The sequence below is a fragment of the Stenella coeruleoalba genome, assembly GCF_951394435.1.
Source record: "Stenella coeruleoalba genome assembly, chromosome: 21".
Lineage (NCBI taxonomy): Eukaryota > Metazoa > Chordata > Mammalia > Artiodactyla > Delphinidae > Stenella > Stenella coeruleoalba.
The window spans coordinates 2,472,368-2,500,260 of record NC_137167.1 but is presented as its reverse complement, the minus strand read 5'-3'; the positions used below and the strand labels follow the sequence as shown (position 1 = coordinate 2,500,260).

The 27,893-nt window shown below is 46.5% G+C and overlaps 1 protein-coding gene across 3 annotated transcripts in view; it reads left to right on the top strand.

Moving 5' to 3' along the window:
• The window catches only part of CSGALNACT1 (chondroitin sulfate N-acetylgalactosaminyltransferase 1), a 322,828-nt gene that overhangs the window by 280,839 nt on the left and 14,096 nt on the right, over positions 1-27,893 (top strand). For all 3 annotated transcript variants that reach the window (XM_079909316.1, XM_079909315.1, XM_079909314.1), the window contains exons 4-6: positions 121-337; positions 13,726-13,827; positions 27,656-27,834. In XM_079909316.1, the coding sequence (XP_079765442.1) occupies positions 121-337; positions 13,726-13,827; positions 27,656-27,834 (498 nt within the window). The remainder of the gene's footprint in view (positions 1-120; positions 338-13,725; positions 13,828-27,655; positions 27,835-27,893) is intronic.

The window sequence follows — 27,893 nt, the reverse complement described above, 5'->3', positions numbered from 1 at the left end:
GTGTGGAGATTTAATCTTAATTTTTTAAAGTAAGGCATTTTGTGCTAGCTCTTGGCTATTAAAAACACTCAGCAGCCATGGTTAATTTTTAGAACTGTCTCTCCTTGTGTCTGTTAACAGGCATCTACCGCACAGAAAAGGATAAAGGCACTTTGTACGAGCTCACGTTCAGAGGAGACCACAAGCACGAGTTCAGACGCCTTGTCTTGTTCCGACCGTTTGGCCCCATCATGAAGGTGAAGAAGGAGGATTTGAACATGGCCGGCACGCTGGTCAATGTCATCGTCCCACTGGCCAGGAGGGTGGACAAGTTCCGGCAGTTCATGCAGAATTTCAGGTGGGCCTGTCGGCACGTGTGTGTGAAACACTGATAGCCCATCCCGTCCCTCCCTGGTCCCTGCCCAGCATGAAGGCCCCTGTCTCTCCCTGTTCGACTCTATTTTCTTCCTGTAAAGTTTATCGTTGTATCTGCCTTTCCCTAAAGCAATTAGAAAGCTGCCAGATAACCGGATTTACCTTCAGAAGCGAAGGTTAGGAGGACTGGGTTTTCATCGGGATCTGTAGGGTCACGCCTGCTGGGCTCCATTCTGACTGCAGTTGGGGGACCACGAGGCCGTGCTGTCCCCTCACTGGACTGGGCCCCTCCCAGCCTCCGAAAGGCCGGCACCCGCGTGGCCGTGGGTCTGTGTGCTCGGCTGCAGCCTGGCTTCCTTTGGTGTCCTGCCCTGGCAGTGGCTGGAATGCATTCAGTCAGAGTCTTTTTTATTTTAACCTGTGTCTCCTCGGAGATTACATGTAAAATTATGCCGAGAAGCCTCCCAGCACTCATTTTTGTAGCTACTCAAGAAGATTTAAGCGGGTTTTATGTTCCGATGCGGTGTGTAGTTTTTACACGTGTCTTCAAGCTCCTGACGGTGCGGTGTCGGATCTTACACTCTTGCAGACGACACTCACGCGCTGCTTGAGGTCAATCGGCCAGCTGACTTAGCCAGCTTATTCTGAAGATAGAACGTCATGTGTGCCTAGTGATAAATATTGGAAGATCAAACTTATTTTTAATCTTTTATCATTAAATTCACTTTATTAAAAGCCAGTAAGGCTCAGTATAAGGGTGTAGTTGATGCTTCTCAAAATTCTGGATAATGAACACGTTTGAAGAGTAACCCGTTTCTGGCCAGGCTTCAGAGATGGGAGTAAATGAAGTCCAGCACTTATGTATCTGGGTCCCTTTCTGTCTTGTAACCTCAGTCTGAATGTGTCCTTCAAGCAAAGGTGACAGCTCCTCTCAAGATGGCCCTTCCCTCAAGATGGTCTCATTCCAGCTTCCAGAACCTTCTCCACTAGCATATTCAGGCCTGGAGATGATAACAGCTCTGCAGTCAGTAGGAGGGGATATTGCTCACATCCCCGTGTCCTCCTTACACCCTATCATTAAGCTTTGTAAATAGGTCCTTAATACATCTTCTCCAACTAAAAAGAGTAACCCTTTTCTAGCTACATTTTAAGGTCAGAACCCAAGAGTCTTTGGGGGGCCCTCTGACCTGGTCTTCCGTGAGTTCAGAATCCCTCAGCGGCACTCCTGATACGGCTGTGTGCGTGTGGTGTGTGCGCATGCGTGCCAGGGCGAGCTGCAGCTCCGGGTAGAAAGCTCGTTGTTACTTGCACCTGAAATCTGCCTCCCTGTAATTTCTACCCAGTGGGTCTAGTTGTGGCCTTTGAAGCAATGGCTGCCTTTGTCTTCTCCGGGTTTGGGAGCTGGGCCTTCAGCATGACGTCCTGTGGAGTTGGCTGAGCTGATCTTCCCACACCCACACCCCATCAGTTTGGAGAACACCCCGGCGCACAATCCCACGACTGTTGGCAGCGCCCCTCTGGCTCTGGCCCTGAAGTGTCTGTGTGGCTGTGGCTCCCTTCAGCGCCCCCTGGGTGCGTCTGTGTCCCTCTTGCCTTCTCTTCGGACCAGCCAAGTGCACTGGCCGATGAAGCATCCATCCTGGGAGGACAGACCAGGCCTGAAGGCAAACCCTGACTCCCAGCAGCCAGTGTGCCTGTTCCCAGGACAAGTTTATAGAAAGTTCCCTCGGCCAGGAAGCTGCCTGGAGCCTGGGGCAGGGCCCTGAGGTTGGCTTTAGCACACAGGCCGGTCGCTAGAGAGCTGAGCTTGGCGAGATGGTGCCCCCGCCGGAGGGCTGTCTGCTCAGGGGACAGCCAAGCCCTCCTTGCAGGACTCCGGAGCCTGGAAGAAGGATTCTCTTGGGTGCATATGACTAATTATTATGACTGATTATTGCCTTAGTGTCACAAGGATGGAAAGTAATTAACAGTAGGAACAAAATTAGAAGGGAAATATTGTTGAAAAAAGAAAAACCTTTACAAGTCTCCAAAGTGGAAGTGCTGAAATGAATGTCATTCTAGTTAATGTTTTAAAAACAAAAATCCAGGGGTCCTTTCTCTTGCCTGTCACTGTTCAGATACCTGCTATAGCAGGTGGGCAGGAGAGGGTGGTCAGGGAGACTGGTTCCTTGGGGACAAGGAGGGCCTGTGTGTGCACCGCACACTGGACCAGATGGAGGGATAAGAGGAACCTGGCTTCATGGAGAGAAGAATCTTAGTCCCACAGAGATAGAAATAGAGACCAGGACAGTGGGCCAAGAAAGGCTTTCCAGATGGAAGGCGCTTGAGCAGAGGCTGACAGGGGAGTCTGCTCCGTGGACCAGGGGCTTCTGAGCACGTTGAGGTCTCTGAAAAATTGGGATGATAGAGGGTACTCAAGCCTAGCGTATTTAATTCCGGGTCAGAACTTGGTAAAGGTGGCATTTCAAGTTGGCCAGCAGAGAATGCATTGTTCAGAGCATGGCTTTAGGACAACTAACCAAACAGCAGAAAAGATTTAATTCTGACTTTACACCAAAACCCAAAGTAACCTCTGGTCAATTAAATATTTAAATGCCATTAAATTGACCATAAGAGTATTGGGAGAAAATATAAGGGGCTAATTATTCAATATTTGATGTTGTCTTTATGAAGTCCTTTCCATTCCAGGAGTGGAAACTGTTAACTGTGGTTGGCACTGAATATGGAACTATGAGTGATTTTTATTTCCTTCTTTTGGATTCTCTCCGTTTTATAAATTTTTGTATTTTGTAAATTTTTATATAGTTAGCATTTTTTAATGTTTTCTTTAAAAATTCAACAAAATATATCTTTTTGCTTTTATAATTTAAACCTGACTTTTAAGTTTATAAAAGTGACACGTGGCTATTATGAGATGTTTAAACAGTAGAACACAACCAAGAGTAAATTATTTAAAAATTCACTTTTGGCCCTGCTTCCCTAAATTAGCCATTTTTAACATTAATTGAACATTCTAGGCACCTTTCTTCGCATATACACAGATAGAAAAATAACATGCTTGAAATGTAATTAAGCATGAGACATGCTATGTGTTCTATTTTTAATTAAAGTATTAAATTTTACTTTACTTAAATTTATAGAAGAGAATCTGAAGTATAACAGAAGAAATTGCTGATCTTTGAGAAAATGTTTCTGTGCTATAAAAAATCCCTCTAAAATTAAAAAAGTGACTTTACAAACCAGAACATATTGGAATCATTATGTATTTTTACTCCATATTTTAGTTTTAGACTCTACATTGGTTGAAAAATTATAATAAGAAGAGGAGAGCAGCGCAGTTATATTTTCTCGCTCTCCTGGTCCCATCTCCCCATTTACTCTATCATTTTTTTTTTCCTTTAAAGTACTTTTTTTTTTAAACATCTTTATTGGAGTATAATTGCTTTACAATGGTGTGTTAGTTTCTGCTTTATAACAAAGTGAATCAGTTATACATATACATATGTTCCCATATCTCTTCCCTCTTGCGTCTCCCTCCCTCCCACCCTCCCTATCCCACCCCCTAGGTGGTCACAAAGCACCGAGCTGATCTCCCTGTGCTATGCGGCTGCTTCCCACTAGCTATCTATTTTACGTTTGGTAGTGTATATATGTCCATGCCACTCTCTCACTTTGTCACAGCTTACCCTTCCCCCTCCCCATATCCTCAAGTCCATTCTCTAGTAGTTCTGTGTCTTTATTCCCGTCTTGCCCCTAGGTTCTTCGTGACCTTTTTTTTTTTTTTCTTAGATTCCATATATATGTGTTAGCATACGGTATTTGTTTTTCTCTTTCTGACTTACTTCACTCTGTATGACAGACTCTAGGTCCATCCACCTCACTACAAATAACTTGATTTCGTTTCTTTTTATGGCTGAGTAATATTCCACTGTATATATGTGCCACATCTTCTTTATCCATTCATCCGATGATGGACACTTAGGTTGCTTCCATGTCCAGGCTATTGTAAATAGAGCTGCAATGAACATTTTGGTACATGACTCTTTTTGAATTATGGTTTTCTCAGGGCATATGCCCAGTAGTGGGATTGCTGGGTCGTATGGTACTTCTATTTTTAGTTTCAACATTGTGAAAATGACTCTACTACCCAAAGCAATCTACAGATTCAATGCAATCCCTATCAAACTACCACTGGCATTTTTCACAAAACTAGAACAAAAAATTTCACAATTTGTATGGAAACACAAAAGACCCCGAATAGCCAGTGCAATCTTGAGAATGAAAAACGGAGCTGGAGGAATCAGACTCCCTGACTTCAGACTATACTACAAGGCTACAGTGATCAAGACAGTATAAAAACATAAAAACAGAAATATAGATCAATGGAACAGGATAGAAAGCCCAGAGATAAACCCACGCACATATGGTCACCTTATCTTTGATAAAGGAGGCAAGAGTATACAGTGGAGAAAAGACAGCCTCTTCAATAAGTGGTGCTGGGAAAACCGGACAGGTACATGTAAAAGTAGGAAATTAGAACACTCCCTAACACCATACATGAAAATAAACTCAAAATGGATTAAAGACCTAAATGTAAGGCCAGACACTATCAAACTCTTAGAGGAAAACATAGGCAGAACACTCTATGACATAAATCACTGCTCTATCATTTTTACCTCGTCACGGTTTGCAGCCCTTACACTTTGCATTGTAACCACAGTTCCTGTGTGTTAAGTGGATTTAGTGCATTCATCAGCTGTCCTCCAACAGCGGCTTCTTCATTCCTGAGGTTTGGGTTGTCTGGATTTCACGGTCAAGACATTTCTTCAAGAAGGGTCATGAGTGCTTGAGAATAGAATGTCTGCTTGTTATCTGCACAGTTTAAGGATGACGTGACTGGGCTTAAAACTCTGGATACACTTTCTTTCTTTAGGACCTTGTAGAGGTTCTTCTGCATCTGATGATACAGTGGTCTGATGATACCGTGGAGGAGTGTTAGGAAAGCTTTATTTTGTCTCTCCTGAAAATGACGGAAGAATGCTTTCCTTCGTTGCGAATCGTGATCACTTAATCAGCATATGTCTCACTCAGCTCAGTGCCTGTTGTTCTCTCTCCTGTAATTCAGTTTCTTTGTTTGTTTTGTGGATTCTTTCATTTCAGGGAACTTTTTCTGGTGTTCTAATTTTGAGTACTTCTCCTGCTTTGGATTTGATTTCTCTGCTTCTCAGACCCAGTTGTGCATCCCATAGGTTTTCTCCACTTACTAGCTTCTCTCTAGTTTTTAATGCATTAGTCTTTTATCTGCTTTCATGTAAGCCTTTCCTTTATGTGAGTAATCTGATTTTCAGATACATCTATTCTGTACCTTGCTGTTTCTAATTTACTTCTTCTGTTTCTTTTGGTTATCACGTTATTTTTCTGAGCACAGAATGTGCTTCTTCATCATAATCTGTTATTTATATCATTTCCTCTTTGAACTTTTTTTATTGAATTCACATTTTTATTAAGAAAGTGTGAAACATTTGTAAGATGTTTTCTTCAATTGGAGTTATAGTTTCTCTCAGACTAGGTTTTGCTTTCGCGTTTTGAACACTTGCTTTCTGAATGCCCTCTCTTCCTTCCTTTAACTTTGCTGCTGTCCATCAGATGTGGCTGTCTGCCGTTTGTCTTCGTCCCTCTTGCGTGCGGCGTGCTTTCTGCCGCTCTGACGTTGTAGTGGTGGGTTGTCCTTGGCTGTCCCCCACCCTGACTGAGGGCTGTGTCACACTCCCAGCTGTATTTTGTGTTCTCCTCACGTTCTTCGTGGTCTGGAAGAGCAGCTGAAGGAGGAGACAGCTCCGCTGGCCTTTGTGCACCTTTCTTAGAGGCTCCAGATTCCTGCAGCCCCTCCGGGCCTTGGGGCGGGCGTGTGGTGGTACCAGCCTCACTCTACCTGGTTGTGGGTGGACCTTCGTCCTAAACGGTGGAGGGGGGATCCTTTGGCTCCCAGCAGGGGCCTCTGTTAAGGGCTGAGGCTAAAACGTCAGAGGGAATCGGCCCCCGTTCGTTTTCCTCTCTCATCTTACCCACCGGTTGTTTTCAGCTCTTTCCACTCCCACAGGTAAAAATGGGGAATAAAGATGAGGTTTTGGCCCTGTATTTGCTGGGTGGGCGGGGAGGGGTCTGGCTGTCAGTGCCCCTCGCCCCGGCTCCTCTTCCGGCTCTTACGAAGGATATTGACTTAATGCGATGCCTTTTCCCCTCTGGTCCTGCCACACCTGCCTCTTTGCGGGGGTTAGTTCACCGAGCATCATTAGGATGGCCCTGCTTCCTTCGCCACTTCCCACGCGATGTGGAGGGACCAGATACCCCGCTGCGGCCGTCCCTGCGTGGAGACCCTGCCCCGGAGCCGGGGCCCCTGTCCCCCAGCCTTCTCGTCTGCTGCACACCTCCAGCCCCTCTTCTGCAGCACTTGTGGAGCTGGAACCACGAGGCTACTGTGGACTCTTCCATTTCTCTCCTTGGCCTCCTCTTTGTGACGTTTAGGGCAGATTGTATCTCTTTTCTTGGCCTTTTGTTGGTGGCAAGATTTTTGCCATTTTCCACTATTTTGGGCACCTGGTTGCAATGGTCACCACTTGAGGTTATTTAAAACGTTATTCTCCCAGTGCATCTCCTTTAAAATGTAAACAACCTTTGCTCCGACACCATTTGGCTGAGGACTTTTACAAGTCACGTCATGCATCTGGGCGTTAGGATCTTCTGTACATCAAAGTACTGGTCCACATGAGTCCCTTTCACCTCTGATGCTGGTTGTTAGGTTTTTTATTTCCCACTTCAGTATCAGTTTGCTAAGTATTCAGCTAGAAAAGACCCAAATGGCTAAGAATTATAACAAATATGTCTTCTTGGACAGAAGAAATCGATGTAGAGCCTGGAATCCCCCAGGGAGAGCAGGCCTGGTCGCAAGACACAAAGAGCTCTGGGGAAGGCTGGACCTGAGAAATCGCTCACTTGGGGTGATGGCTGGGCATGGGGTACCATCTGCAAGGACCAAGGACCAAGCTTTCCTGGCCCAGAACTGTGTCCGGGGTGGGGTGGACCCCCGTGACAAAATTGATTCCTGGGTTTATGGAGTTCATGGCCTAAGGTATTTATGATGATTGCTCTTCTATTCTCATGATTATTAGAACCATCTCAACAAATCCTAAGAATTGTGTGTGTTTATAAAAAATACAAATTCCATAAAACCATTTTTATGAAGGTCAGTGGACAAGTACTCAGTGTGGAACAGGGGTGAAGTACACCTGGGCGCTGGGACTGAGGGGAGCAGTGCAACTTGTCAGAAACACCAGCTCTGAACCCCCTGGCAGGTAAGGGGGAAAGAGAAAAAGAAAGCCTAGTTTCCTTCAGCCTCAGTGCTTAATGAGAAGGAAGCTGCTATTTGTTGGGTGAGACAAGATTTTCCTAGCCCTAGACCCTAAGGGCCTTTATTTAAGAGGCCATGAACAAGAATGGGTGATGTTCTGGGATTTACAAGAAGTTAGGAGTCTAAGCACAGGGAGATCATCTTGGTGCTCTGTGACCGCCTAGATGGGGGCGGGGGGGGGGGAATAGGGAGGGTGGGAGGGAGACGCACGAGGGAGGGGATATGGGGATGTATGTGTACGCATAGCTGATTCACTTTGTTATAAAGCAGAAACTAACACACCATTGTAAGCAATTATACTCCAATAAAGATGTAAAAAAAAAAGTTGGGAGGCTAAAGCTCCTCATAACTTGTCCCCTTCCTGAGTGGCAGTGACACCCGGATGTGCCCCGAGGAGAGGTATGGACCCTCTGGTCAGTTGCTGTGGGGCTGCTTTGGGGCCTTCGTGCTCCGGGCTCCACTGTTGCTATGGAGATAAGATGGCGCTTTGCTCCAGCAGCCTCTTCCTCCCTTGCTCTCTGGTGGTCCTGATCCCTGGATGAGCCTCGCAGGCTCCACGTGCCATTTCCCCTCCCAGGACGGCTTTACGCGTGGCCAGGGGTAGAGGGGGAGCCCCCAGGAGAACTTGCTTCAGATTCAGTCCCCTTTGCCCAGTGTTGTGTTGCTTAAACCCCCCTCCCCCTCCTCCTTCTCTCTTTTTTAATCCCCTCATTCTGCCTTTCTTGAAACTATTCTCACGTTTGCTTTTTGGCTGCTTAGTTTCCCTTGGCATCTGGCTTATCGGTTTTAAGCTCATCTATTGTTTTATTGTGTACTTTGTTCGCAGTAGCAGGAGGAACCTCACGGTAACAAAACTATAGACGGTCTTAGTGTCTTTGTGTCTGAGCCTCTCCTAGAAAAAAAGGATTTCTATGGAAATGATTTTTTGTGATTTTCAAAGATCTTTCTCAGTTCATTCCAAGTTTGCTTGATTTTTATTCTGACTCCTTCCAACTGGACTGAGAACCCTTTTCCATGTTGCTGTGGGTCTTCTCAGACTTTGCTGGTTATTTCTGTTTTAATCTGTCCCTTTCTCCTTCCTCTGAAACTTCTCTTGGTCCCTCCCTCGGCATTTATAACATTTAAAGGTAGTATCAGGGACATCTTTTACTTGAATTTTCTTCAGCAATTTTTAAAATCCTTTTCCTGCTTAGCACCGTTAAGATGTTTTTGTGGACACTTCTGGATCTTTAAAAAACAGTGACTGTGGACTCTCTGAGACTGAAGTGGGGCTGCAGCGTGGGCTCAGCCAGCGTGTGTGCCGTGGACCAGCTGAGCCCTGCCGTGCGGTGTGCGGGGCCTCACCCGCAGGCTGCGATCCAGGAGGTGCTCGGTCTTTGTTGTGTTTCCCAGAAGGAAACCTAGCGTACCTTTCCCAGTACCGTCCTCCACCCCTGCCTCGCTCCACTAGCTTTCGTCAGGCAGCCCCTTCTCTGCTCAGACCCCAGTGTTGCACCCAGGAAAGTTTTATGGTTTACATGTTTGAGAAACACGAATCTACATCATTCACCTTATTTCCATAAAAGTTTCTCTGTGGGACCTGCTAAAAGTTGTTTGTCACTTCATTTGAGCCACAGATTATGTAGAAACATCCATTCAAGAGAAGAAAATGGTCAGTTGGCAATGGTGCCATTTGCTATTCTGAAACGTGCAACCAGGAGGGCAGGTCCCGATGGCTTGGTTGAGGGTCCCTGTTCACTCTCACATCTCAGCTTGTCAGATAACGGTGTCCAGGAGTTGTGTGTCACTTCAGCGTGGGCTGCAGGAGTGGGGAGAACCCACCAAAGCAAAAGAAGAACGTCATTTTCTAAAGCCTGATGATGACAGGCCCCCACCACTCTCTGTTCCCTCCTCCGTCCCTTTGTGCCTGAACACGTTTCTTCCTGGTGTCCTCAACGACCAAAGGGAGAGATGGTAGCCTGACAGGCTGTTATGTGTTATTTCATTTGCATGGGACATAATTAAAGCCTGAACAGGGTTTCTTCTCATACCTGATATACTTGAGTAGCAGATTGACTGAGAATAATCAGGACGTGATTTCCTTGCATCTGCGCCTTCTCAGCCAGGAGAGCCCTTTCCCTGGTCCTCTCCACCTGCGTGGCATCTACTCACCTGTCCAGGCTCGGCCTGGATGCTGCCTTGACCTTGGTACCCGTCCCCATCACCCATCAGAAATGAGTCACGTCTCCGCCGCACTCCCCTGGCTCATTAGACCTGTTACTGCCGTTATTCTGTCCCGCCTTGTCCTGTGCTCTTCAGATGCCCATTCCTTCCTGTCAAGTCCCTGACGCAGGAAGGGTGACCAGTTGTCCCAGCTTGCTTTGAGGTGTTTCCTGGGATGTGGACTTTCAGTGCTAAACCCTGGAGAATCCCAGGCAAACCTGGATGGTCCCCCTACGGGGCCATACACGATGATTCTTTTAAAATCTTACTCCAATGAGAATTACGCATCACACAACAAAGGGACTCAATAATGTTTGTCATTGAAACTGTGTTTCCACAGGCTACTCAGCCCAGGGTATAAGAACAGGTCCCGTAACTATGAGAAACATGGTTTTCCTGCTCTCTCTCACCTTCTGTGGCGAGATGTTCAGCCTCCTGTGCCCTCTGGTCTTTGTCCGACTTACCAGGGAGGTCTCACACAAGGTCAGATACACTTCAGCCTCCGCTAACTGCCAGGTCAGCTGCGTGGTGCAAACTCAGTGCTTCTCACAAGAACAGCATCATTGGTCCTCACGGATGCCGAGGGGCTTTGGTGCTGCCATGCTCACTGCCAGCAGCATCTGTCCTCCACGTGGCCATGCCCACTACCCAGTTTTGTGCTGGGGTCCTGAGTGGTAGGACCAGAGCCGTGAGGCATCCTGGGTGCATCCCTCACCCTCGCCAAGGAAACCTGAGGTACCAATACCGGGCTGGTCCTGAGGGAAAGTGGGCTGCATGCCTAGGTGTGCAGGACATTGGAACCCCTTTTCTTACCTGTACAGGTAGGGTGTGAATGACAGTCAAGGGTTTCTTTCCACGGTGCGGTTGTACAGATTAGTAGCAGAACTCAGAGACCGTGACGTGCTCTCAGCCTCTTGGGAAATAAAAATATAGGTGTTTAAGTGGCTGTGATCCATGTGTTCTGGCTGAAAAGATATCTTATTTAGTCTCTATACTCTGTGTTACAATATCCTGGGTGAGAAGGAACTGTTGTTTCCTCTCTAAAGTCCTAAAAAGATAAGGTCTTGGTGACATAGAAACAGAATTTTTAGGCTTCCAGGTTAAGGTGGAAGATAGTCCAGTGCAGAGCTAAAGCAGTGGAGCCCGGCGAACCGAAGAGCTTCCCAGAGGGTTCTTAGGAAGTTGGGTTCCCTGAGGTTCGTCCCAAACACCGCCACCCTGCTGTTACAGAAACGAGCTAGCAGGGCACCTGAGTGTGGGTCCAGGTACAGATAATTGCACCAGAACACACACCTCTGTGCCCACAGTCACCCAGCTGCACAACTCCTGCTTACACATCTTTCTGGGGGTGGAGTCCAGTGAGAAGTGTTTTGAAAAATATGAAAGTTACAAGATCATCAGACATTTGGTGATGGTGTTTCTCTCCAGCAGTGTGTGTTGGCTGCAGTGCAGATAGCTTTAAGCATGCAGTCTCCAATCAGATGGAGAACTACTCAAAGGTAGAAACGGCCTACTCCTTTTTTAAGATTTATTGTTTGGTTAAGGAAGGAAGGAAGGAAGGAAGGAATAAATGAATAAATAGAAAGGGCCCTGGAGGTGGCCCTCGGAACAAATTCTGCTTTGCCTTTTCGGGAAGCCTGAGCTGGTGAATGAAAAGTAAAGGTCCAGCGTGTCTCTGTTTTATTCCTTGAAAACAGGAAGTCCTTTGATGGATTTTAAAATGCCAACAAAGATGTTACTAGAAAAAGCAAGAATGCTTTTTATTCAGGCTCAGCGGGTGACCCTCTGCTGATTCTGGGATGGATTTGTCCAACTGCCCACACTTTTAAAGCATAGTTTTTCGAGCACTTGGTGCTGTGTGTGGGCTTTTATTCTGCCCTGGCAAAGGAAGTTACAGCGTCATCTGGCAGGTTTGCAGAAGGGATCTTTTATGTACAGGGAATTTTGTGCTCGGTGGGTGGTAGCTCTGTCTGCAGGGCTGAGGCTGGGGGAGCACGCAGTTCTGAAGCAGGAATAGCACCTGGCCCCATTCCTGGTCCCTTGTCTGCTTCTCGGAGCCCCGCCCTCCATCTGCTTTTAGAATCAGCTCTTCCCTTCCTTCCTCGGAAAGAGAGGGAATTCTCTGAGCCAAACCTCTGACCAGGTGAGCCCTGGTCCCTCTGCCCAGGGTCAATAGAATCTTCCCCAGTACTTCTTCCCTCTGGATTCTCTCCTCCTCCTCTCTGCCGTCCCAAACCCGGCCCATCCTTCAGGGTTCCAGCCATCCAGCCCACAGGCTTGGCCGTGCTTTCTGAATTCTGTGAACTTTTTTTTTTTTTTTTGTGGTACGCGGGCCTCTCACTGTTGTGGCCTTTCCTATTGCGGAGCACAGGCTCCGGACGCGCAGGCTCAGCGGCCATGGCTCACGGGCCCAGCCGCTCCGCGGCATGTGGGATCGTCCCGGACCGGGGCACGAACCCGTGTCCCCTGCATCGGCAGGCGGCTTCTCAACCACTGCGCCACCAGGGAAGCCCTGAATTCTGTGAACTTTTATCAATGCCACGATGTGTCTGATAATTTCATTTGAGATCATTTATTTCTCAAGTAAGGTTTTTGAGTGCAGGAACAGTATCTTCTCTGATCTTCCCAGAAACCCCAGGTAGGCAGTCCCTCCTTCTTGATGTCACGATAAAAATCACTGCATAAATTGGCTTCTGCAGTTAGAGATCGGAGACTCTGAAAGACTCTGACGTGGATTGTTGTCAGGGGTTCAGGGAAGTTGCAACACAGCGATAAAAGGAATGACGTGGGAGGGCATGCAGAGCATCAGCGTATCACAAATACCATCCTGCCAGTAGAATCGTTCCATTCATCTGCTTTCAGAAATCTGCTAAAATGACACACACACGTACATATCTGTACACACATATGTTTTACACGTAAACACATTTTTATACACATATATTTACATATACATCCATATACACACATCAACACACATTACGCACGTGATACACACATGTATATGAAGTAAACCCTCAGCAGAGGACAGGGCCCGGGCAAATAACAGATATGCTTTGGTGGGGAAGGCAGGTGTAGGCCTGGCCCCACCCAGGAGGGCTGCCGGGAGCCTGGCGTGTGTGTGCCGGGTGCCTGGGACCAACAGCCACAGAGAGGAGCAGTGAAGGAATCTGCCTAGGGAGGGTGAGGTACAGCAGCTATGCTTTTGGACCATTGCCCCTCCACACAACCATGACACTGGGTGTCCCCAGGGTTTCTAGGGTTCTAAACAAATAAATGTCTTTTTACCTTTGCTCGTTCAGTCTCTAAGACTATTTGTGTTGCACACACGAGAAAAGGCAAGGATGAGGAATCCAGTCTCACCCTCGCTGGACTTCAGTGTTCTCATCTGTACATTGGGCTTTGTGTCTTCTGTACTTTGTAGATTTCTTGTGGCAGAGAAGGGTACAGACCCAGGGCCATTCTAGACACTGGATCCAGGCCCTGATGGGCTGGACCTGAGGCAGGTTGAGCCTGTGGCCTCTTGCATCTGAGTTTTCATTGACCAGATCTGCATGTTTAAATTTTATGGTTTTCTTGGTAAGAGAAATAGGAATACAGGTGATAGCAAGAGCCAGCCAGAATGTCCTGTCCCCTCTCTGCTCTCCTGGCAGCCCAGTTCCCTCCCTGGACCCTTTTGCACTTTACAGGATAGGTATTTGTTTCGGCTTTGCCTGTTGCTGTGAACACAGGACCAGACATCCGTGTTTTTGGTTTTCTAGGGAGATGTGCATCCAGCAGGATGGGAGAGTTCATCTCACCGTCGTTTACTTTGGAAAAGAAGAAATGAATGAGGTCAAGGGAATACTTGAAAACACTTCCAAGTAAGTCTGATGTGGAGCCACGGTGGGGAGTCTGGAACCTTAACGCGGGAGGAGATACCTGAGCTCATGCAAGCCGTTTTCACTGTGGGCGACCCAACCCGAGAGAGTGACGCGCTGGCCTTTTGCGTGTGGTGGTGTCGGGGGTGGGAGTTCTGCGCCCTCCTTCCTGGGGACCACCTGCCTCACACCCGCCCTCACTGTGAGGAGTGTCAACTCGGACAGTGGAGATAACTGCCCGGAGCACCCAGGGTGGGGGGCAGGGCTCCTCCGGCCCCCGCCTGACACAGCAGGTTTGGGGACCGCACGTGGCAGGGGTGGACTTGGGGAGCACAGCCATGCAGGGGGCTCCTTCTCAGTCCCCGCTCGTCAAGGTTTGCTCTCATCCACTTAGCAAATGGCCTCACCCTTCTGACTGTCACTCGTTCTGCATTTTGAGAGATCAGGGGCCAGTGATGCTGGGGAGGGACCCTAGATTAAGAGAAGCTGTTTAACCAACACTTTTGGACCGAGAGCTCTGGATTTTTACCTTGTTCATCAGTTACGTGGAGGATTAAATGTATTCAAAAGCAGAAGAGAGGGGTTTTTCTTACCAGAAGAAATGAACAAGCATGTATTTAATGAGTACATATCTGTGGCATTTTCTACTGGTGAGGAAGCTGGCAGCACTGCCCACTCCCTCTCGTTCGCAAGCTGCAGGTGAACGACGAGGTGGGTGGTTTCTCCATAGATGCAGCTTGGAGGGTGGTCAGAGGTGCTGGGGGCAGAAGTCGTCTGAGTAGGTCCGTATGGTCTGAATATAAACAAGTCCCTCTGTTTTGAGTCTTTGGTAAATGGTAATAGGATGATAGTCAAAGTCTAAGATGCCGAGACTGAGTGCACTTTTTGTATTTATTTTCAGGCTTTATTACCAGTTTTGTGTTACGAGCACAAGATCAGAATGCTAATTATTATTCAAACATCTGAAGCAGTGCACTGGTCACATTTTGTCCACACTTTTGTAAATAAAGTTTTGTTGGCTAGCAGGCGTGCTCATCTCTTTCTGTATTAGTTATGGCTGCTTTCGGGCCACAGCTGCAGGGCTGAATAGTTGTGACAGATACAGTGTGACTCGCAAAGCTGAACCCTTTACTATCTGGTCCTTTACAGAAAAAGTTTGCTGACCTCTGTTCTAAAGCAATAAGGAGTTAAAAGAGTTTAAAACTAGTACCAGCTTAAAGCTATGGTACCTGTTGAAGGGAGATCAAAGGGAATAAAATAATTCAATGTCCTAAATGTAAGTGAAATAGAAATCTCTCGACTCCAATGCATTGCAATATCCTTTTCATCTCTGCTTAGGAGTGAGGAGTGTGTTACTAGAATTCACGTCCTCTGCCCAGTGGATGGGGTTTAACATCTCTGCAAGTAGCCACCCCCTGGGTGTGGACCTTTTTCAAGTTTCCCAGATGATTCTGACATGCAGCCAGGATTGAGAACGATTGTTTGGGAAAATGGTGCCCCCCCCCCCGCCCCCAGGGGCTGCCCGAGGGAGGCCTGGGTTGCAGCCAGCTGCCTCCTTTCGGGGTATCTTGAAGTAGAGATCCAGGTGATTCGAAAGCCCAGCCAGGACTGAGATATCAGTCCTGTTGGCTCTGGCACCTTCCGAGGACATCAGAAGGTGATCAGATGTCTGATAGATACGTGTAGCCAACTTTCCATGAGTCTGATGGACGAGTGGAAGGCCAGTTGAGACAGTGTTACAGGAAATACCCTTTCTAGTGACCGGAGTGCCCAGGATTCTATCAAGGCATTCTCCGCCGTATCACATGACCTGGCAAGCTGAATTCGCAATCAGAAGGTTGTGTGGTGAGCAAAGAATGAATCTGAACGAGAAAAGTAAAATCATTTGAGGGGTAGGGGTGGCTTGGAAAGTTTCCAGAGGTGAAGCTACCGTGATGGGGACTCGTCTGGAGCCCGAGTCAGCTTTAAAGCAGCGCTGCAGAAGCTTCGGCGAATTCATTGGAGCGCCATTTTCCGTGTTGATTCCTCTTTCTGTTCACTGGCGACACTGCAGCGTTGATGTCGCTGATGCCGTGGGGTGTGTCCTGCCCCTTCCAGGGCGTTGCTCTAGGAATGCCCTGCCCTCTGCCACCAGCCTGAGCTGATTTCCCACGGCCGCCTGCAGCCCCACCGTCCAGATGAAGTTCCTCATCACCCACTGTCCCAGCCTGGTACCCAAGCTGGCTCTTACTTCCAACTTTGTTTTGATGACTTACTGCCCCACAGCCAGATGGGGGCTCAGTTTACCCTTTGTCTTCACGCCCATTATTCTCTCAGGTTTGGCCTTTCCTCCATCCTCCTTCCTATTTCCTCAGACCCCCTACCTGTGCATCCGCACCCAGGTCCCTACTCTGGAGCTCATCCTGACCTGTCCTCTCCTCCCTGAACTGTAACCATACACCCCTTCAGCATCTCTTATCTGTGGCACTTGGCATAGGATTTGCCTGTTTACGTTTCTTTCTGCTGTCCTCACTAGATTATACGCTGCTTAGTAGTACTGTGGCGCATGCTTCTGAAACTCCAGCCCTTGGCACTGGGCCTCACTCAGGTTTAAAATGTTCAGTGTTCATTCATCAGGAGAAGGACAATGCCAGGTGTGTAGTAGATTTGCACACATTGTAATCTATATAAAACGCATATACAAAGCTTTATTTAAATACCATTTTTATCATTCTCTTAAGATGCTAGAGCTTTTATTCAAATGCATCTTATCTTTGAATAATATAATAACCATTGTTATTAACATGAGTGATGTCATTTAATATTCACAGCAACCTTATGAGATAGAAGCTGTTATTAACCCCACTTCTTAGATGAAGAAATGGAGGCTTAGAGAGGTTGTTACTCAGGCTGCCACCCCTGCCCAGGGGGACAGCCAGATCTGAACCTCGTCTGTAACTCCCGGACTCCAAGTCTTAACATTGCACCAAATTCTCACTCCAAAAACCGATCATTGTTCATTGAGAATAATAAGATTTAAAACCAGTTTAAATGAAATTTATTTCATTTGGCTATCAGCATTGTGATCAAACTGTTCTAAATCTAGCTAATGTATATATTTTAAGAATATCTTGAAAAACCCCAGTTTAGTGACTAGCATGCAGTGTCTGTGTCTCTCGGTTTACGCTTACTCTGTCGAGCTTTACATCTCAGTTGATTGCTGTAGAGCAGTGTTTTGCAAACTACGGTTTGTGATTCATTAGAGGGTTGTGAAATTGATTTAGTGGGTTAGGTGCAGTGTTTTTAAAAAATCAAAATAGAATAGAAGATTATCAGAATACATCACAAGTATTAAAGATAAATATTGTTTCATGAAACTTTAATTTCAGAGTGTGTGTGTGTGTGTGTGCACGTGTGTGCGTGCGCTGTGTCATGATTTATAGTATATTCTTTTGAAAGGGTAAGGGTTGTGGTCAAAATATTTAGAAGCCACTGACGTAGATAACAGTACAAATCAGTTTTCAGTATCTGATTTTTATTCCACAGAGTTTTTCATACTAAGCTTCAATTAATCTCAGATTACACCCTAGCTCAGTGGTTCTCAAATATAAATGTACTTCGAATAACCTGGGGTGCTTTTTAAAATACAGATTCCTGAGATCCAGCCCCAGAAAGTCTGAGTCACTAGGCCTGAGATGAAGCCTGGGAACCAACACTGAGAATGAGCTCAACCTGTGATGCTGATGTGGGTGGTCCATGGCCCACATTTTGAGGAATTCTGGCCTAGGTGGACATTTGCTTGGAGCTGTGTATTAGGAAATTTAAAAAAATTCATACTGGTTGGTGGATTTGCATGAGTTATAATTTACTGCATGGTATCTTCATCTTTGTCCACTCGTCAGGACACAAAGGCATCTTTCAGTAGAATCACCTCTGACGTTGAAGCACTAGAACTGAGATACTGCCCTGTCCTGTGAGTATGTGTCTGAGAGAGGGTTTTGTGTGTGTGTGTTGTCAGGAAAATGCCCTGTTGCCATGGTGTTGTCCACATTTCATGCCTCTTTGAAGGGATTTGCTTGATGTGTACCCTCAGGAACATTTTATCAGAACATTTCAAAAGAAAATTGGGGGGAAAGTTGTCTGAAATTTGAGAATTGTTGCTTTGTTTTAATATTTTTTCATAAACAAGGACGTTTTAGATAAGAATCTCATCTGCTAAAATGAAAAAAGCTACACAATGAATTCCTTCCTAGAAGATAAAGAGTCTTGGATCCTGGGAAGCACCTCATAGGTGAAGGCAGCACCTAGGCCTGTGGCCATCTCACTGGGCATCTGCCAGAGAAGGGGCTAAGCATGACTCTGCTTGGTGACCAGCTCTTTGTGGAGATATGCCTGTATTTTTAGGTATTCCAAGTTGTTCTGTGGGGGATTCAAACATGGCATATAGGTTATAGTATTGTGACGGTGTTAAATTTCTTGAGTGTCATTATTACATTGTTATAATGTTATAAAGGAGAGTGTCCTGGTTCTTGGGGAGTACTTATCTTTGAAAGTGAAGTTGCCGTGATGTCTGCAACTTCAAATGGTTCAGAGGAAGGAAGAAAGGAAGGGAGGGAGGGAGGGGGGAGATAAGGCACAACTTTAACACTTGGTGAATCTGGATGATGGTATATGGGTACTTTACTATGCTCACAACACTTCTAAAGGTTTAAATGTTTTCCAAGTAAAACGTTGGGGGAAAATATATTATGGAAAAAATTAAATGATATTCAGTTCATACAATGGAATATAATGCAACAGTTAAAAAAAGGTGATATCAGTGAAAATGGTGGAATAAAGAGCTTGCAAAATTTTCCTCCATAAAAACAGTGAGAAAATTACTAAAAATTCTCAGAATCAACTTTTTTAAGAACTATGGAAATTAAAGTTTGCAACAGTCTGGAAAGTGTTTATCCAAATGACTGAATTTTGGTGTGAACAAGGAGCTTTGTGAACTTTGACTTGCCCCATTTCACCTCCGCCCCCAGCTCTTCAGTAGCCTTGAGGACCAGCAGCACATAAGAATCACAGCCGGGCAGACCCTGCTCACAAGGTTGTCTTCATTTGACCTGACTCAGAGGCCTCCCCTGGAACCTTTTATCCAGGGGTATTTGACAAAAAACAATTATAGGAAGTCTTTACCTTTGTGGCTGCCTGAGGTGTAGATAAGAGTTGGGGCAAACAGTAGACTAACCAAAAAGCTCAGAAGGTGAATCTGAGGAGTGAGATCTCCAAAGGGGCTTTGAAAGCTCCAGCACGTTCCTGGGGATCCAGAGGCTGTGCTCATACTTAGGAAAGACCTGAGCAGGCCCTTACTTTTTACCTCTGACTGATCTTGAGGCTCTGTGCAAGAAGGAAGTAAAGGCTCAGGTAAGTTGTTACCTGCTTGGTTGTGTGTTGATGACATGCCCCACCATGCTCACAGAGTCCCCACCATGCACACAGAGTCCCCTGGCAAAGACTGGGAGACTTGTTGGTTCCAGACATTTAAGGAAATCCCTGCTTAATCATTAGCTTACCACTAAGTGGTCACACACAAGAGTACACTTTACAGAATTAGTTCAGGAAAGTCACTAAACAAACAAACAACAAAGAGCAACAATAGCAAAACCCTGAGGGGGGTGGAGATTCTGATTTCCAGGGCTGCCACATTACATTACTTAAAATGTTTAGCTTTAGGGCTTCCCTGGTGGTGTGCAGTGGTTGAGAGTCTCCCTGCCGATGCAGGGGACACAGGTTCGTGCCCCGGTCTGGGAAGATCCCACATGCCGTGGAGCGGCTGGGCCCGTGAGCCATGGCCTCTGAGCCTGCGCGTCTGGAGCCTGTGCTCCGCAACGGGAGAGGCCACAACAGTGAGAGGCCCGCGTACCAAAAAAAAAAAAAGAAAAAGTTTAGCTTTAAACAAAAAATTATGAGGCATGCAAAGAAACAAGAAAATATGGCTCATGCACAGAGGACAAAATCAATCATTAGAAATTGTTCCTGAGGAAGCACAGGTGTTGTACTTACTAGACAAAGACATTGTCAACTGTATTAAATATGTTCAAAGAGTTAAAAGAGACCATGTTTAAAACACAAAGAAAAGTATGAGAACCATGTCTCACCAAATATAGAGAGATCAGTTACAAAAAGAAGCAAATAGAAAGTCTGGAGTTGAAAAGTACAATATTTAAAATTCACTGTGGGGCCTCAACATCAGGTTTGAACAGGCAGAAGAAAGAATCAGTGAACTTTAAAATAGGTCAATTGATATATGATATAGTTTGAGAAACAAAACTAAAAAAGAATGAAGTAATAGAAAACCTCAGAGACCTGCAGGATACCGTCAAGCATGCCAACATAACACAATGGGAGTACCAGGATAGGAGAGAAAGAGGCAGGAAAAAATATCTGAAGAAATAATGGCCCCAGACTCCCTGTATTTGATGAAAACATTAATCTACACATCCAAGAAGCTCAAAAACTCCAAACAGGAAAACTCAAAGAAATGCACATTAGACATATCAGAGTCAAATGGTTGAAAAACAAAGAGAGAAAGGATCTGTGTTACTGAGTCCAAGCTCGTACTGCTTACTGCACAACAGGCCAGTAAATCAAGAGACAAATTGTTGGGGCAAGGAAGGAATAACGACTTTATTTGGAAAGCCAGCAGACCTGGAAGATGGTGGACTAGAGTCCTAAAGAACCATCTTTCCTGAGTTAGAATTCAGGTTCCTTTTATACTAAAAGGGGAGGGGGTGTGGTTAGTTGTTGAAAACTTCTTGGTGCTGGAATCCTTCGTTCTTGCAGCTGTCCGTGTAGGTCAGGTAGGTCAGGTAACGTTGTTCCTGTAAACCTCCAACAAGACAAATGTTGTTCTCTGTTCTGCAACTTTTTATCTCTATATGAATGGAAAAGAGTTATACCTTTAAAGGTCAGAGCCTTGAGAATGGGCTACCCTGTATATTTCAGGCTATAGCCAACGTATTTAATTTCTAGCAAAAGCAGTATACAAAGAAAGTAAAAGAAACAGATCCAATATGGAGTCAGATTTGTTCTTCCGTATTACATAAGCAGCAAGAGTGAAGCAACTCATCAGGTCCATGGGATCCTTAATGAGATGGAAAGTGGGGTGGCATATTCAAAGTGCTGAAAGTAAAGTACTGGCAACCAAGAATTCAATATTCAGCAAAACCATCCATCAAAATTGAAAGAAAAATTAAGACCTCCTCAGTTAAGAACTGAAAGACTTTATCACTAGTAAACCTACACCACAAGAAATAATGAAAGGAGTCCTTGAGGCTGACATGAAAGGACACTGGACACAAACTCAAATCCATGTGAAGAAATACAGAGGGCCAGTAAAAGTTACTACATAGGGAAATATGAGACACAGTATAAATGTATTTCTTGCTTATGCTTTTTTCTTATCTGATGTAAAAGTAAAAAGATAACTTCATAAAGCAGTAACTATAAATCTGTATTGATAGACACACAACTGATTTTTTATATGTTATTTTGTTCCCTGAAACTTTACTGAATTCATTTATTAGTTAAAATGGTTTTTCTGGGAAGTCATTAGAGTTTTCTATAGATAGTATCATGCCATCTGCAAATAGTGACAGTTTTACTTCTTCCTTTCCAATTTGGATGCATTTTATTTCCTTTAGTTGCTTAATTGATCTGGCTAGGACTTCCAATACTGTACTGTATAAAAGTGGCGAGAGTGGACATCCTTGTCTTGTTCCTGATCTTAGAAGGAAAGCTTTTAAATTTTTACCGTTGAGTATGATGTTAGCTGTGGACTTATAATATATGGCCTTTATTATGTTTAGGTACATTCCTTCTATTCCTAATTTGTTGAGAGTTTCTATCATAAGAGGATGTTTGAATTTTGTTTGAATTTTTTCTGCATCTATTGAAATAATAATATGATTTTTATTCATCATTCTGTTAATGTGATGTATAACATTTTAAAATTTTCAGATGTTGAACCATCCTTGCATCCCAGGGATAGATCTCGCTTGATCATGGCCTATGATCATTTTAATGAACTCTTGAATTCAATTTGCTAGTATTCTGTTGAAGATTTTGCATTATGTTCAGGGATATTGGCCTGTAATTTTCTTTTCTTGTTGTGTTTTTGTTTGACTTTGGTATCAGGGTAATGCTAGCCTCATAAAATGAGTTTGGAAGTGTTCCTTCCTCTTCAATATTTTGGAAGAATTTGAGAAGGATTGGAATTACTTCTTTAAATGTTTGGTAGAATTCATCTGTAAAGCTATCTAACCCTGGGCTTTTATTTGTTGGGAGGTTTTCATCTCCTTGTTCATTATTTGTCTGTTCAGATTTTCTATTACTTCATGATTCAGTCTTGAGTGTTGTGTGTTTCTAGGAATTTATCCATTTTTACTAAGTTATCTAATTTGTCAGCATGTAATTTTTCATAGTTGTCTCTTACAATATTTGGGATTTCTGTGGTATCAGTTGTAATGTCTCCTTTTTTTGTTTATAATTTTATTAATTTGAGTCATCCCTCTTATTTTTCTAGATAATAAGCTAAAGGTTTGTCAATTTTATTTATATTTTCAAAAGAAACTGCTAAAACAATTGTATAAGCAGGCTTGTATATAAGCTCAGAAACTAGAAAACTCTAAATTGTTTAAAATGCCTACTGTGAACAACTGGCTGAGAATATATTTAGCCTTAAATTACTTACCACATTCAGATCCCTTTAGTAAATAGAACTCATAAGAAATGTCAATATTCAGGGCTGTTAGATTTAAATTTTTAAGTTATACATCAAATATAATATTTCTATGTAAATTTTTAAAGGTTTTTTCTTCTTTTTTATGAAGGGCTCTTGTGGGAAGTGTCACATTAAGAGAATTTCCTTGCAGGGGTGGGAAGAAATTTGTATTAGAGTAAATCACATTAGACAGCAAGATCTTTTATCATTTTTAAGCCAGCAGCTCTGGGAAATGCATGTCAATTAGAGAAATTAAATCTCCGGTTGAAACAGTGGCTGCCTCAGGTCATTTTAACCTCTGTCAGCATGACTACAAATAACCTGGAGGAGACCCAGTGCATCAGCCTTATGATATAAAAGAAAGGAATTGAATGAGAGACTCAAGAGTTTCATCAGTTGATAATACAATTCAAGAGGAAAAGAGAAGAAATAATTATAAGTAATCCTGGGGCCATTTGGAACTGCAGGCTCTGATTCATAACAGGAAATTACATAGTAGAGAGTATAATGCCCACATTCTACCATGAAAAAGCCCATTCCTCATGAGGCCATTACTCTAGACATGCCGCTAAATATTACATTTCTTTGTATGGCTAAATTAAATATTTCAAACCAAATTGCATTTTATTTTCTTCAGCTCTCTTTTTTTCTGTTACTTACATATTTGTCATCTTCTTAAAAGCTTTTTTTGTGCCTGTTCTTGGGAACATGTTGGTTGGAGCCTCTTTCTGATGGGGGAGGTGGGCTTAGGATGTGTGAGGGCCTCTCCGGTGCCCACCTGAGGGGATGAGGTGGTGTCTTGGGGCAGCATCTCCCACAGTGACAGGTTTGAGACGCACTCTGTGTTTTACATTGACTCGTCTCTTGATTCACCCAGTGTTTATTGAGCTGCACTGTGTCCCCATGGGCGCCACTTACCGCACAGTGCTGATAATCTCTGAAGACAGAGATAAGAAAATAAAGCAGTCCCTGTCCTCCAGGGTTTAGAGGACAGACCAGGTGGTCCAGTGCACAGGGCACGAGAATGCACTGGGCCCAAGAGAACGGAGGCGGAACTGGCCCAAACGCCTGGGGGCCCAGAGAAGGCACCTTGTTTCACAGGAGGGTGAAAGGCAGTGACACTCGATGTGGGCCATGAGGATTGGGTGGGATCTTCACTGGAGTCAGAGGAGGAGGTGGATTCCAGGGAGAGACCACTGAGCTGACACAGGAGGCCCCAGTGCGTCCATGCTCTTGGTGCCCATCTTCCGGCTGGTCGCTGCAGAGGGGATGGGGATGAACAGAGAACTAAACAGGGCCCCTGCCCGTGTAGCTCTGTGGCCTGCATCTGGGGTTGTGGCCCTGTGGTCGTGTCATGCACATTCCCAAACCCACGACCCCACGGGCCAGTCAGTGTTCTGTGTTGAAATGTGTCCTTGCTTCTGCACAGCCTCTTAGTATGCTGTCCACGTGCTGCTGGGCAGGACGCTTGGGCCCAGCGAGCAAGTCCCTCTGCGGGAAGGTCGGGGGCCCGGTTATCCTGCAGAAGCTGGTGTCCCTTCATCCCGTGCACCCTGTGCTCCGGAGCTGGTGCTGATGAGTCCGAGATGGGAGGGGGCGTCCCACTCCCAGCCCAGATGCTTCGCAGTGTGTTCATCTCGCCATTCTGGAGAAGAGGGGAGGGAAGTTGTTCTGATTTGGTTTCTGGTGTCTCCCGCTCAGCCCTCTTTCTCAGCAGAGATCACGTGTCAATTATCAGAGGTCCTTCCTGATGGCAAGAGAGGAGAAGGAGGGGTCCTGGTTAATTATAGGGGGTGTTGGGCTGAGTGATCAGGAAGAGGGCAGCACCGATATCCACCTGCAGACAGACGTGTAACTGAGCACAGTGACCTGGCCGCCCCACTGGGAACCACGGATGGTGACAGAGTTACCCTGCGCCTCTCCAGGGCCCAGGACCGGCCGATGGGGCTTCCCAGGCCAGCAGGGACTCGGTGTGCAGTCTTGTCCAGGTCCCTCAGGTCCCCTGCCGGCCGTCGTTGATCAGGGTGGATGGGAAGCCAGGGTTCTGTGGGGCGTGGGAAGCAGAGACGGCCGGGGCCCGTGGGGCAGAGGGGCCGCTGTGTGGACAGCAAGTGGCAGGAACTGTGTCCTGGGGCTTTGCGTCTGGCCTGTGGACGCGCTGGAGAGTGGGTTTAAAGTGCACAGTCAGGTTGGGTGGTGCCGTGGGTGTAACATGGCTTATCTCATCCTCGTTGGGAGGTTGGACAAAGAGAGAGGAGGCAGATTGCGTGTGCATCCGGCCATGGACCTGGCACCCGTTCCCCGAGAGCTCTTCCTCTACAGACCACACACTGAAGCATGGAGGCTGATGTTCTAAGACTTTAAAATAAATTCTACCTCAAGGTCATCTCAAGCACTAGGACGGTGAGCTGTCCCAGCCCCCTTTCCCAGGGACGGTGACCAACAGGCAAGCTCCCTTCCCTGCCCTCCCCTCCCCCACCCCTCCCCCGCCCCTTTCTCCCCTCTTCCTCCCCTCCCCTCCCCCCTCCCCTCCCCCTCTCCTCCCCTCCCTTTCTCCCACCTCCACCCACTGCAGCAGGGCAGAGAAGAGCAGTCCATCAGCAGAGTTCAGACCAGGGCTTGGGGCATTGGGGGACAGAACAAATGAGACAAAGCTCTGTGTGGGGTACGTGTGTTCCCCCAGTCACCACTCTCCCTGGACCTGTAGCCCTCTGCTGCCTCCCGACCACTCACTCAGCCCCCTGGCTGGTCATGCCTTCGATGCTGTTAGTTCAGCTTCTAATGCTGCCTGTATTCTTATGTAAGTATTAAACACGACTCCACTTTGTGTAAATGTTTGATATTCTACACAGTAAATAGCAAATATACTATTTGTGTGTAAATATTTGATATGTCAACACAAATGGACTGTAAGCTGTTTGGGACAAAAATCTTGCTGGTCTTTAACACAGTGAATTAAGGACCTGCCTTCCCCTACTCTTGGAGAAAGTTTCTTGCCATCGTTCAAATGTGAAGCATTTTTCTATTTGCAATCTCTAATGATAGACCCTGGGAAACCTCTGGGAGGAGCCACCTGGGTCATGAGTCAGATACACGTGAACAAGGATTTGGTGCTTGGGCACGTAAGCCCTCCCTGCCCTGGAAGTTAGTCCCTGTGGTCTCACAGAGTATGAACTGTGAGACAGTTGAGAAAAGAGACCTGCTACAGCTGTGAGAGAAAGCCGGCCCACTGCACAGTGGACAAGTTCTGTGAGGCTAGCTAAGATGAACAGGTGAAAACCCAGGCATCTCCCAAGGGTAGAACTTTCCTGAGAACTGATCAAGTAGGGCAGGGGGAAGTGGGCTGTAGAAACCTCCAGGGGATGCAGAGATGCTGCGAGGGTCTCACTCCACCTGGATGTCTTCTTTGCGGATAAGGGGGCAGCGCTGTCCCTACCAGGGAATGCTGGGGCATAACCCCCAGGCGACTCACAGAAAATAGGAACTGGGACCTGCCTACCCAGAGAGAAGAGTCAAAACGGAGTTCTGAAAGAGTAGAACCGGGTAGAGCAGTGCTGGGCTGAATCATCCAACAGTAGAACCTTAGCATGTAAAGGGCCTGAGGTCTGTACCATGAGGCTTTGCAGCAAGGAAACTGAGGGCAGAGAAGTGGAGTGACTGCCCCAAATAATGAGAGGCAGTGCTGGATTGCAGTCATTCGTCTGTGGACACGGTTAGTCACCAGCATCCACTGGGTACCCAGTGGGGCTGGGCAGCTCCAGGCCCTGGACCTGGGCTCCTGGCTTACACGCCAGGTCTCCTCCAGGCACCAGGCCTTCTGCCTTAATCTGAAAAGCATGTTTGGCCTCAGACTCAGACAAGCTTGGACCCAGATTCCCAGGATAAAAAACCCAAGCTCACTGCCAGGTCTGAAAGGAGGTGACAAGTCAAGGAAGGGGTAGCAGAACTAGTTCCACCGATTAAACTACCAGATACAGTTGAAAAGTTTATGACTGTATTTGTGGTGACCTTTACCCGAGATAGTTACAGACTTTAAACAATGGAGATGGGTTTTGAACCTCTTTTGAGGCATCAGGATAAGAGAGAATCGGGGGATGGGATAGGCTGGGTGGGGGGCGGGCTCTGAGCTGGGGGCGAGGAAACCATCAGGACAGGAAGGGTGTGTCACGGGAGAGGGGCTGGCCAGATGCCAGGCCTGTACAAGTGGAATTGGGAGTCCAGTAGGACCCAGAGTGGGTCTCTGGGAGAAGACAGTCCCTGTCCCACTAGGTACTAGATGAATTCCTGGAATTTTTGCTCAAGACGTGCCGCATCTCAGAAGGTTCTGGGAGAGAGCAGCCAGGTGAAGACGCACCTGGACTCCATTACCTCAGGCCTGTGCTGGTAACAGACTGGAGGATGCTCCCCTGGTGCGCATTATACTCTTAGCGTCACTTACCACGCTGATCACCCTGAGAGCAGTTAAGGAAGGTGTCGTTATTTCTGTTTTGCAGACGAGGCAGCTGAGGCTCCAGGAGATTAATGGGCTTGCCTAGATCACAGTGTTAATCCACAGGGGAGCCAGGTCCCAAACGTCCTCATCTCCTGAATCCAAGTGTCATTTCCTTACTGTGCTCGGCTGTTTTACCTTCGGGTGGGGAAGGGATCCAGGTGTAAGCGTGTCTGGGGATAGACATGCACCCGGACCACGCTGCCGGGTTCCTGGAGGGAACCCCGATGAGAAGCCGCTCAGTGGGGCCATTGCAGTGCGGCTTTATTTCCTTGGCCACTGGTTTCATTGGCTCCAGAGGCATTGGGATTGTCCCGGGTTCTGTCACCTGGTCTTCACTGGCTCACGTTCTCCCCCGCATGAGGAGCACACGTTAGCCGTGACAATAGTTTTCAATATGGGGAAACTGCTAGAAAAAGAAAAAATAAATTGGTGCTAAGACTTCTCAAGTGTCCTTGGTACCCTTAATCCCAGTGCCCTCGGGTCACAGAAGACACGTGGTGAGATGTCGTGGGCCTCGGTTGTGTGTTTTCCAGGGGATTCCACCGGCAGCAAGCCCGGGCACCTGAGTGACTGTGTGTGGTCTCACCTTTCAGAGCCGCCAACTTCAGGAACTTCACCTTCATCCAGCTGAATGGGGAGTTCTCCCGGGGAAAGGGGCTGGACGTGGGCGCCCGCTCCTGGACGGGGCGCAACGTGCTGCTCTTCTTCTGCGACGTGGACATCTACTTCACCTCCGAGCTCCTCAACACCTGCAGGCTGAACACGCAGCCAGGTGGGGCTCCGCTCCCGAGCACCTCTTAGCTCGCCCCGCCGACCCGCTCCTGGATCTGC